The sequence below is a fragment of the Liolophura sinensis genome, chromosome 3 (assembly GCF_032854445.1).
Source record: "Liolophura sinensis isolate JHLJ2023 chromosome 3, CUHK_Ljap_v2, whole genome shotgun sequence".
Taxonomy (NCBI): domain Eukaryota; kingdom Metazoa; phylum Mollusca; class Polyplacophora; order Chitonida; family Chitonidae; genus Liolophura; species Liolophura sinensis.
The window spans coordinates 14,366,499-14,378,376 of NC_088297.1; the positions used below are offsets into that span (position 1 = coordinate 14,366,499).

Consider the following 11,878-nt stretch of genomic DNA (forward strand, 5'->3'; position numbering starts at 1 on the left):
TTGCAGTCAATACTCCCTCCCAACTTCGGCAGTTCATGTCAAGTACTCCCCGATTCTTGGAAATACTGACGTTAGCAGGGCCTTACCTGGAGTCTACTTATTTATAAACAGAAACATTCAGATAGCACAATATATCCAAGTGAAATACTATCACAGGTTTGTCAGCGTGCATAAATAGGCCTACATCATTTACATGTATATCGCCCCCAGCGCAATCTGTTTAAATGTTTGCGTTTTCCCCGTAGTTGGACAACCCCTTTTGGAGCCTGAACTTGGTATAGTGTCTGTAGTTGATGCAAGGCTGAAGGGCGTCGCCAGGTGTTAAAGCGTAGTCGAACTTAGAACTGTTACACCACCATGCCACAAGCTATACATACGCACAATACGACTGATGATACATTAGAAATGAAGAAAATAATACGTATGAGCAAGCATTTCTTCGTTCAGTTGCACCTGGTATCTCAGGGCTCTATACTGCTGCTTGAAACAACAAAAACACGACGGACATGCCACATGGGTACCAGTGTGCACGTAATCCCGTATATGTTTCAAAAGGCTAACATATGCAAACTAATGTAGAATACAACTGTAGTTTGTCCGGGGTGTGTATTTCTGTCGACTGATGCCGTCTCTCTGATCACCTGCAGAGCTACAGGAACAGTCTGCCGCGTGTCCTGCTGTAATCAAGCTCACTGTCAGGCGGGGATCACGTGACCATAAAGGTCTTCGATCGAAAACTGTCATCGATTACGGTACTCGAGAATATTTCACTTTTACGACGGCGATCAGCATTGTGTTGGGAGGAAACCGGACAGGGCCCGCTAAGGAAACCCCACACCATTGGCAGGTTGCTGGCATAACTTCCCATGTACACCTGGAGAGGAAGGCAGCATGAGCTCGACCTCAACTCACAGCGACGTCATTGGTGATCATTGCGCTGCGCCGGCGCGCTAAACAAATCGGTCCCCGACTTTACTGAGATTGGGTATATATTCAGTCCACACTATAGAAACAAAAAGGCCCACACCGGTGAGGTTTATAGCATCGTGTGAAGAAACGGGAAGTAACTAAGAACCAAATATGATTAACAGCCTACTATATTTCCATGTGACTGATTGGAATGTACTGTAACAGAGATTATAACCTCCTGCGCCCCCCCCCCCCCCCCCACCGCCTTCCCCACAAGACACATACCTCGTCAAATTCGATTTTTCTTACATTTTCCCTCTTAAATTCAGGGACCTAAAGCAAATATAAAGGCCTATATCCACAGAGCGTTTAATCAAAAATGCAATAGTGTAATTCTGGATCAATTCCCATTGTTCTTTGCGACGAAATTCATCCCTATCCAAGATGCATAGAACCTAAATGCAAACTTGGACTGAAATTTAATTCCAGGGTACATCAGCGTGTTTGCATCTACATTTGCTACAAACCGTTGTACAATGACAACATTTGACAAAAGATTACAGGAATAGCGCAGACATATGTTTTTGTGTATTTACACATGGCACTTTGCTGTTTCATATTCGCGTCGCAACCTGCGGATGCATGGCCGTGCATAGGCTTCCCTCGGGCTCTGCCGGATTTCCTCCCACCATAAAACTGGTCCCTGTCGTATAAGTGAAACATTCTTTGATGGCAACGTAAAACAGCAATCAGCTTAATATATAAATTTTACTGGCACCCGAGTTAACCCAGTTAATCACTGTAGCATCGTAGATGGCGTGGTAAATTCGTTTTAGAAAGATGAGGGAACATAGCGAGTACGTTAATGGTTTACGTCTGCGGATATATAGCATGTCTTTGAACCTTAATCAGACTATTGATAAAAATAAAGCACTCGATGTTGTAGTATTGCAGTCATTCAGCTAACGATTTCCTACCCACTATAATTGTTGGGGTCGGGTTGCAGTTCAGTTCAACAACTGAAACACACCTAAACCTATAAAAAAGTAAAAATGAGAGAACGAGAAATATGCAGTCTATTCCAGTTTTCTCTATCAACTTTAGACACGAAAGAAATGGCACAAAATGTATCCCGAATATTACGAAAGGCAAACTTCAACGAATCTGGATGGCCCTTGGTCTGATTTGACTGACTGGTGTTTTACGTCGCACTGAAGAATATTTAACTTACGCGACGGCGATCAGCATTATGGTGGGTGGAAATCGGGTTAGAGCCCGGGGGAAACCCACGGCCATCCGCATGTTGGTGATGGTGCTTGGAAGCTCATCTATTGGCTGCGATAGTATAGATGCAGTTTCGCTGCTTCAGCCATACGTCACGTTTTTCAATCCAAAAGTATTGGAGAAACGTTTATTATGAATTGCACTCATGCATGTGTCGTCTAAAGTTTTCAAAAAAATTTGTTTGTCTCCGGTATCCTCTTATATTATAGGAATGTTTGTGTGCATATTTATAGTGCCGTCTCAACATAACGCCGTGTTGTTGACACCGGACAGACAAGTACTGGGTCTGTTTCGTATTGAACATTCTTGCGTCTTTCCAACATTATTGAAAAAATGCTTCTCTTTGTGTACATCGTCTAAATTTCGTACTTTACATACTTTTTCAGCTATGTGGTGTTTCTTGTTAATGTTGTTTTTGGGAATTGGCCTTGCGATTATTGACCACAAACGTCCATTTCTGGTGGACAGCTGGCAATCGACTATACGGTGCGTCATACGAGAAAAGTACAAAAGATTACTCACTTCAAATTCCTTGAATATAGCTAGACTTGTTTCACTGATCGCTTGAGGTTTTCTTTAATGACATACAAAAGAATTTCATTTATTCGATGGCAACCGTACACGTTAAGGGTGGAGGAAGTGTCCTGGGTAAACAACGGACCTTGAGAAGTTACTCTGTCAAACTTTTCACTACTTATACTGGTGGAAGGCAATAGGTGTTTATGGCTAACTTTAACGTCTTGCTTAACAATTTTTCAGTCATTCGGTATGTGTACATGTACTGTGTTTTCTTATGGCAAGGTCACCAAAGTGCAGTCGCCACTGAAGTAACATGCCGAAGACACCAGATATGACACCCTAATCAGTCCTTGGTCCTAACCTCTCAGTGAAGAGCACAAAGCAAAGCAACAACAAATATCATTTTTGAAGTATTTGGTATCACAGACCCAGATTGGATGCCAGGTCGCCCGACCTCGAGTGAGCGAGTGAGTGTTTGGAGTTTAAGGCCGTACTGAACAATTTTTCAGTCATGTGATGACGAAGGAATCCTTAGAGGCCCGATTTCGCTCTGACCATTAAAGTTCAGCGCTGAGCGCCAAGCGAGGCAACAAGTACCATTTTAAAAGTCTTTGGTATGATTCGAACCAGGTTTGATCCAAGCTCTCCCTACTTCAATTTATTTATTTATTTTGACGCCGTACTCAAGAATATTTCACTTATACGACGGCGGCCAGCTGGAAATACACGACCATCCCCAGGTTGCTGGTAGACCTTCCCAGGTACGAACGGAGAGGAAACCAGCATGAGCTGGACCAACTTCGAGGCGGACACTCTAACAACTAGGCCACCAAAACGGTATAAAACTCGGAAGTGAATTGATGCATAAATAAATCATGTTAAAAACATGCGTTTAAAGGAAAACACCTCTAAAAATCACAGTAGGCATCACTTAACACATACTTAAAACTATGCATAGATATACTTTCATTCATTTTTCCCCCATTTTGTAAAGAGAGTTAAAGGCGTTCAAACATTTGAATTCTAAGGTGGGCTTTACAGATCACATTATCAGAGTTTAGGAACTCTGACGTCACAGGAAGTTTTTCCAACTCTAATCACGACACTGAATGTTGGAACAACTCTTTTTACCCAGGAGTAAAAGATTACTGATAAGATTCCTAAAAATTACTTCCTTCTGGTGAACAACAGGAAAAAAAGTGATATGATGTCAGAGTTCCTTGATACCGTCAGTATGACTCATGAAGCCCAACTTGTTATTCAAACATTTGAATGCCTTTCAAACACTCTTTAAAAAGCCTGACAAAATAAAGGAATGTAACTTTTCTCATAGTTTTCAGCTGTCTGCGTGATGAACTTTACTTCACATTTTAGCTTTCTTTTTCTTTAATTCTGGCTCTTCACAGAAAAACATATCGAAAAGAATCACGGTAGAATGATTTTAACAACATACAGACTTAAATTAAAACGGCTGTTGTGGTTTATTCATATAAAATCATTGCCAGAAACTGATTAACCACAAGTGTACAATGACTTGAAAGTGTGATAGATAACGGGTCCATAAATGACCAGTCATTTCTGCATGTGTATTAGGTGAAAAGTGTTGTATGAAAAAGACGTGAAGTAATAAACCAAGTTTGGCTTTTCCGGAGTCTCGCGAGATCACTCAGGTTTGAATGAGACATGATGGTGGGTGTGTGTGTGTGTGGGGGGGGGGGGGGGCTTTTGTGAGCGAATGCGGCTAAAAGAGGTAAATTTAAGATAGCTGTTAACAGCGGCGTTGGTCCGACTGATCGCGCTATGCGGAATTTATATTCAGTTCAGCAACTACTGTAAAATCTCGCCTTTTAGCTGTGTAAGTTTGAGCAAGTCCCCACCCTGTTTCGTCCATTTCTGCGTGAACCCTCGGGACTCCTGAAATGCTGATTCCGACCGCTTATGAAATAGATCTCAGTCAAATTATGAATTTTCACTGCAAGATACATACATGAAACGTACATTTTATCTGTGATTAAATGCATCATCTGGCCAAGATGTTCATATTATATCTACATATAGATGGTGTATGGGCACATTCATTCACAACATATAAAAAAGAGGCGGCATTCACCAGTAATATACACGGTGTTCCCAATGTGAGGAGTTTGGCAACAGGCCCAAAATTACATTGTAGTATCGTTGTTTTCTGGGGATTTCACAATAATGTGCCACCATAACTGTGGAAACCGTAAACATGAATAGCTGTATTTCACCTAAAGTTTGGTATGTAAAAATGCACTTTCACAAGCACATATAAACATTAAAATGATCCTTTTGATGACAAGAAAGTTTTTCTGATAATAAATTAATCCAGTGTCACAAAAAATTCTTTGAATTTCACTGTAAGGTGAAGGAGCAAAATGCCACACTTGGAACACCCTAAACTTTAGGCGAGGCACGGTATTAAAGCTTATAATTGACCCATTGACTGATGATGCTCACACACACAGTTTCCAACAGTTTGTTTAACTAGCTTAGTAAACCAGAGTAAACAACAAGTTTAAGGAGAGCATCTGGCCATTTATTTATTTATTTGATTGGTATTTTATGTCGCACTATTTAACTGATATGACCACAGCCAGGGGTGCAGCCCGATGGAAACCCACGACGATCCACAGGTTGCTTGCAGAACTTCCCACGTAAAGTATCTGACAACTTTAACACGACCTTCGCATTTCCAACCCACAGTCGCATGTGCATGTAACATAAGGGGAAGTGATCTCCCATAAACTTCATGTAAGACGACATTAGATTTTGTCAGATGTTGATGTTGTTTTATGATTTTCCCGTTTTTCAAAGCTTTCTGGTCACGTTAGTGCTTGGGGTTTAACGTCGTACTCTGGTCAGGTTAATATACTCAACAGGCAAAATTGTTAGAATAGTCCACATTTTCAAAAAATTAGATAATTTTCAAGTTTTATTTTTATACGCTACTCTGACATTGAAAATAAGGTCTATTCTGCCCATAAAACAGCTTCAATTTGTGTTGTTTTATCCATACAAACAAGAATAACATGAATAACACAATCTCTACGATGATTACCCCACTTTTGTAGCACAGGGAAAATGGTAGTGGGGTAACCATGATTTGAGACTCCTTTTCATTTTAAGACAAGAGAAACCACAAGCTGCGAAATGTATGGCATCGACATTGACCATCTGAATTCATGAGAGAGCAGAATTTTTTTCTCCCTCTCTCTTCAAAAAATCTCGTAGTTTTTATGGCATGGAACCGATCCCTTCAGTTAAACTGACATGATGTCAGAAATCTTTGACAATGGACTGTGTCTTGTCCTGTTATATCTAGTGTCAATCTCTGGATTTTAAATGCTACTGTTCATTGGTTGAAAATTAATTGGCTGCAAACAGAATTAGCCAACCAAATCATTGCCTTTTCTTTTCCTCTGGTTCACCCAGCATTTTCTTCCTCTGATGTATCATATGGAAATACAGCTGAGGAAATACTGAAATGAAATAAAAGAACGTACATACAATGTACACTGTAATGTGTGATGTTCATAAATAATAAATTATTTATTGGATTCGGAGACGAGGGAGGCATATGCAGCAAATTTTCTGGGTGGAGAAAACTACAATGCTCATAGTAAACCACTGACCTTTGGCAAGAAAATGACATTATTTTCCTCATAGATGTGACAGACAGAATATTTCACATGTGTGAGATGGCCCAAATAACCCTACAAATTTTCCATCACAATTCAAAGTTAATCACTATTTTTTAAAAGACTTTTTCATATGGAATTAAATGCATTCAAATGTCTGAATTCTGAGATAGGCTTTATAGACAATACTGCCACAGGAAAAGGGCTCGGACATCACATCAGCTACTTTTTTTTTCTCTTCACCTAGGCCAAATTATTGTGATCATTATTTAAGAAAACTTTCACTTGTGGCAAATAATAGATATTTCAACATTAAAGCTGTGTTTCAGGTGGCACAATTGGAGAAGCCCAAACTTATATGCAAATAAAACACTATCATAAAGTATATGTCAGATAAAAGATCATTAAACACTGTGCACAAAAATAGTTGGATTTATTTTTTTTTTTTAGCATATTTGTTTCAACCCAGTAAAATGCATTTGAAAGTTTGTATTTAACGGTGGCCTTTTCTGACAATATTTTGACCAGTGACTTTTTTACCACTTAACTTACATAGACTGATACATTTTATTATTAAAAATGCATATACATATAGATTTATGAATTCATTAACCGAATGGACAGTGAAACAAGCTATTTCAGGTCAAAAATATGGATCTGACGTCCCTGATACCACACACCACTGTAGAATCAGATGTTTTTAAGCCATTTTACTCAATTGGAAATATTCTACAATAATACATCGGACTATTTTCTTGGACAGCTTTTAATGGTCTTTCATCTGATATATACTTCATTTTAGTGTTTTCTTTGCCTTTAAGATTTGTATAATGAGGCTACAATCATATATGTCTACTTACTTGGTATATAAGATAGCATTATTGCAATAAGGAAGTAGAAGTAGTTGAAGGACATGTTGGCTCTATTGGGAAGACTGATGGAGTAGATACCGGAACTCTTCACTATAGGGAGAGCGGAATAGATACACAACAGCTCCCCCTGGTGAGCACAGGAAACAAAGGGGGATAACAAAATTTGCTCACTTATGATAAGCAGAGTATTAATGACAACTTTCTGTGATGAAATATCTGAATGAAAAGATTCAACAAGTAACCGTAACCAACATTCTGCTGAAAAATATTATTATAAAAGATTTACGTAACTATCAAAATCACACATTATACAAATTATCAGTACACTTGTTGAACAATGACAGCCAGTAATATCAGAATACTTAAAACCTTTTTGTTTCACAATGATGACACACAACCTTGAATCCCAGCCATACAAAACACTCAGTCTGGAAAAAAAAAAAACCCATACACTACAAACTTATAATATAAATTTTAGATGATGAAATAGAAACATGCAAACACATTACCGTAACTCCTAGAGGGTAGAGTACAATAAAGAATGTGTATCTGAAACAACAAAAACAAAACATATCAAATCAATAACTCCTAAATGGCCCAAAATTTCGCCAACAAATGTGCATTTTTAGAGGCAAATAAATGTCACAAAATATTATCTTTGGTGTTGAAACATAAAATTTTCTAGCATAATATCATTCCATGTTTCAACAAAAAATATTACGGACTATGTAAAATCTCTGATAATTTTTGTTCTCATTTCCATAGACAAGTAACTGTTTATTTTGTTCTTTTCACGATTTCACGATATATGTAACCTAAAAGGCTAATTTGTTGAAAGGGCCTTATCCATATCAGTGTGACATTAACATCAAATATGCAAAAAACAATTTGCAATCGCATCACTGTAAAAATTTTTATGCTGCTCACAACCTGTTTTATTTTGAATTACCCACACTGTATTGATAGATTCTATCCATCTATTTCAGATTCACCCGAAGAAAGTGTCATTTCTTCCTTCTTTTGCATCAAAATCTTCAAAAAGATCCTCCAGGGGCAGATAACTCTACCACCACATGCACATTAAGGGGGGATAGCTTTCGCAGGCTTACCTCATCCACTTGATAACATATGGAACATGACCAACAAGCTGGAATGTGTAGAAAGAGTACCGAATTATCTCCGTGACTGTCCATGCCAACAACAACATCAACACACCAAAGTTAGTCTGTGTCTGAAAAAGCAATCACACTGTAAGTTTTCCAAAGATAGTTAATATATAAAGGCCAATAGAATAGTTAATTGCATTCATAAGATTGTAGCAACTGAAAAATATTTTTAAAATATAAAACATGGAAGGGAGTAGTCATGTGAATGTTAAGATATGAATTTAAAAAAATAAATAAATAAAAGGAAACTTTAAAGTGCTTGGGGAAACCAAAGAGTTCTTGAGAATTCCTCTGCGCCTCAGCAAATATCAACTGCCAGGAAGCCACTGATATTTATTTATTTATCTAATTGTTGCCTCATGGCATATTCAAGAATTTTCCACATATATGATGGTGGAAAGTTAGCCAGTTGGGGAAACCAAAAAACCTGGTGTAAACCATCGACTTTTAGTCAGTTACTGAAAACTTTCCCCAAAGTACCCACACCATCTTGGTGGAAGACAAGTGGTCTTCAATGACCATTAAGCTGGGCAGCCACTTGGGTGTCATCAATAGCCTTTATTAACAAGGCCCCACACAGAAATTACAGGGAGAGGGTGTTGATCTACAAATTCCCTGTCCAAGGCCGGATTAGAACCCACAACTCGAGTGTCCTCGTGATTGAAACGCAAACGTCCCTAACCATTAGACCATGGCACGTTCCAACCACTGGTAAGTCAGTTATCAACAAATATGGCTTACCTGTGGTACAGTATGGACTATTCCCCACACCAGAAACACTCGGGAGGCCACCTGGACAGCCGTTAGCAACACATTGGACCGGACAATGCCTATAGCACAGTGGACAACCTGAAGTTCAAGCATACACGAATTATGAATTGTGAAAGCAATTGTGAAACGAAGATTACGAATATGGAGCAAACGAAGAAAGTTATCCAAAAGAAAAAGTATTAAAATTTTGTTTTTCATTAGGGCCATATTTTATATCATGAATAAGATCTCCACTTTATGCATAGTTTCCCTCAATGGTCAGGCATGGTCAGAAAATTGATGTATCTATTTCTGATAAACATAACGAGAAGGACGTAAAAGCTGTATGCCAGCTGGAATCTTCGTGGCTAGTTTAGCACAATGAGAGTGATCTTTGATTCTCACCAATGCAATTGTAGCTTCATCCTGGCTTCTTCTCTGGTCATATGTGGGAAGCTCTGACAGCAGATGGTGGAGGGTTGTGGGTTTTCCGCCATCTCTGCTCGGTTTCCTCCCACCCCAATGCAGGTCTCCCTAGTATGAGTGAAATATTCTTGAGTGCTGCGTAAAACATCAACCAACTAAATAATAAATATTCATGCCACTTAGAACAATTCACTTGGTACAATGAACTGCTGAACAAATCTCACAAAGCCTGACCTCCAAGATGGCAGCCGTCTGAAAAGCCTTCAGTAACATCTCGTTTTCCTCATAGAGTGTCTGGTAACCTCTGGTCAAAAGGTTGGAACTAATGGACAGCATCAAAGCAGACCAGCTGGGTGTAGAAACAAAGTAAAACAAAACACTATTAAAGGTGGAAGAAAACGAAACAAAACAAGAGCATATTTGCAACAGCTGCAACATCTCGCACAAATTTGATGTTGTCTTGCAGTTAGGCCAATTTAATTTAGAGTTACTTAAATTATTCTAAACACCCTCGTTCACTAAATACAATGAAAGACAGGTCTTAACCGACTAGTCAACTGTCAAAATTTTCTTTGGCCAAGGACAGCCCCAACCAAAATCAGAGCGCTTCACTTAAAAACCTGATGCAGTTGGCGTGGGCTGTGTGTCACAGCATTTGAGACAAAAATTAACTAGTAAATACATCCCTAGCGCCTTAACTTTGCTGACACTTATGCTCATAATCTTTTTGCTTGACAATTTATTGTCAGCACAATGTCGATCTGTTATTTCCTAAGCCGCATGGGTCTGTGATTCCTTGGTGATGCTTAAAGCAAATGGCTGTGCTGTCGGCCTACAAATATTTGACAAGGGCAGGTAATTGCATCAATTAACAGATTTTTACATGGAGTGCACTGTGCTGTTCATTCGGGGCCAAACCATAACTGAATAAAAATTTCACCAAACCTTTCGTCAGATAAATCTCAATCTTGCCAACTGACGCAAGGATAGAGCAATATACAGCTGTTGTCTCAGCTATTTATAAAGTGACAGTAATGTTTATTCATTTATTTATTTGATTGATGTTTTACGCCGTACTCTAGAATATTTCACTTATACGACAGCATTATGGTGGGTGGAAACCCGGCACAAACCGTGGGAAACCCACGACTATCCGCAGGATGTTGCCAGACCTTCCCACGTACAGCTGGAGAGAAAGCCAGCATGAGCTGGGCTTGAATTCACAGCGACTTCTGAGAGGCTCCTGGGTTATTACGCTGCGCTAGCCTGCCAACCAACTGAACCATGGAGGCCCCGACAGTAATGTGACAGAGTATGGAAAAGGGTATAAGGCCAATTGTAAACCGCGCGTGCTAGCCATGTACACAGAAACGATTTGGTCCAGTATACATGTGCAAGGCAAAGCATAACACTAAAGTGACATATATCAGACGTATAAATGGACAGATTACTGACATTCATGTCAAACTATGGACCAAACAGGATGTTGAGGACAGCATACTGATAAACAAAGTTGTTCACATGTAGTGCTATGTTTCTAGGCAGGTTAATGGTGTGCATATCTGTACATCACGTGGGAAAGTTTGTCACAGACATGCCAATGGTCAGTGGTTTACATCGGTTTTCATCACCCATGCAACCTACTGGCATCGTGTCAGTGAAAAATTCTTCAGTATGGCCTTAAAACACGATCAAATAAATAAATAAAATAGCTTTAATTAGGGTTTGATATTTGCATGAGTTTGGTGAGGTGAACAAAACATAACACACAGGTCACTGAGGGATCAATTGTCGTTGGACACTGCAATTACAAATTTACTGTCGTATGTTTACCACAAACGACACACCGTAGTTATCTCACCCGAGTGTTTGTGCGACATTGTAAGCTGTCAAATATATAACAGCTAGAGGGCCAGTTCCTCTCTTCTCGCTGGACGGCATCCTGTCAACTTCGTTCAACCCGCGTTGTTGTTGTTATTGTTTCCAGTAGTTGGCCGAAGGTTGCCGTGAAAACACGTGAGGGAAGTCGCGTGTTTGAAATAAAATAGTTCCAGGCACAAAATGGATTTTTTTTTGTTCCAGCTGGCACTAAACAAATACTTTTCACGTTACTTAGAAACACGAGCAGTTTCTACTTCAAAAATGAAAAGAAATGTAACGATAATTATTTATACCGTAAATGTGGCAAAAATTAGTAAAAATTAATTTTCTATTCTGTAAATGATGAAGACTCTATGTATATGCCTTTTTTCACACTGAAATACGAAATTTTTTCGAGTGATATGTTTTA

At 39.1% G+C, this 11,878-nt stretch overlaps 1 protein-coding gene across 1 annotated transcript; it reads right to left on the reverse strand.

Annotated features, from left to right (window-relative positions):
- Nucleotides 1-4,426: 4,426 nt before the first annotated feature.
- Nucleotides 4,427-11,578, reverse strand: LOC135463766 (very-long-chain (3R)-3-hydroxyacyl-CoA dehydratase 2-like). The gene is made up of 7 exons (XM_064741196.1): nucleotides 11,450-11,578; nucleotides 9,823-9,937; nucleotides 9,154-9,261; nucleotides 8,356-8,477; nucleotides 7,756-7,795; nucleotides 7,235-7,373; nucleotides 4,427-6,215 (listed from the first exon to the last, which is right to left on the reverse strand). The coding sequence occupies exons 1-7, from the start codon at nucleotides 11,527-11,529 to the stop codon at nucleotides 6,136-6,138; spliced, it is 684 nt and encodes a 227-aa protein (XP_064597266.1). The 5' UTR covers nucleotides 11,530-11,578; the 3' UTR covers nucleotides 4,427-6,135.
- Between the last annotated feature and the right edge of the window lie 300 nt (nucleotides 11,579-11,878).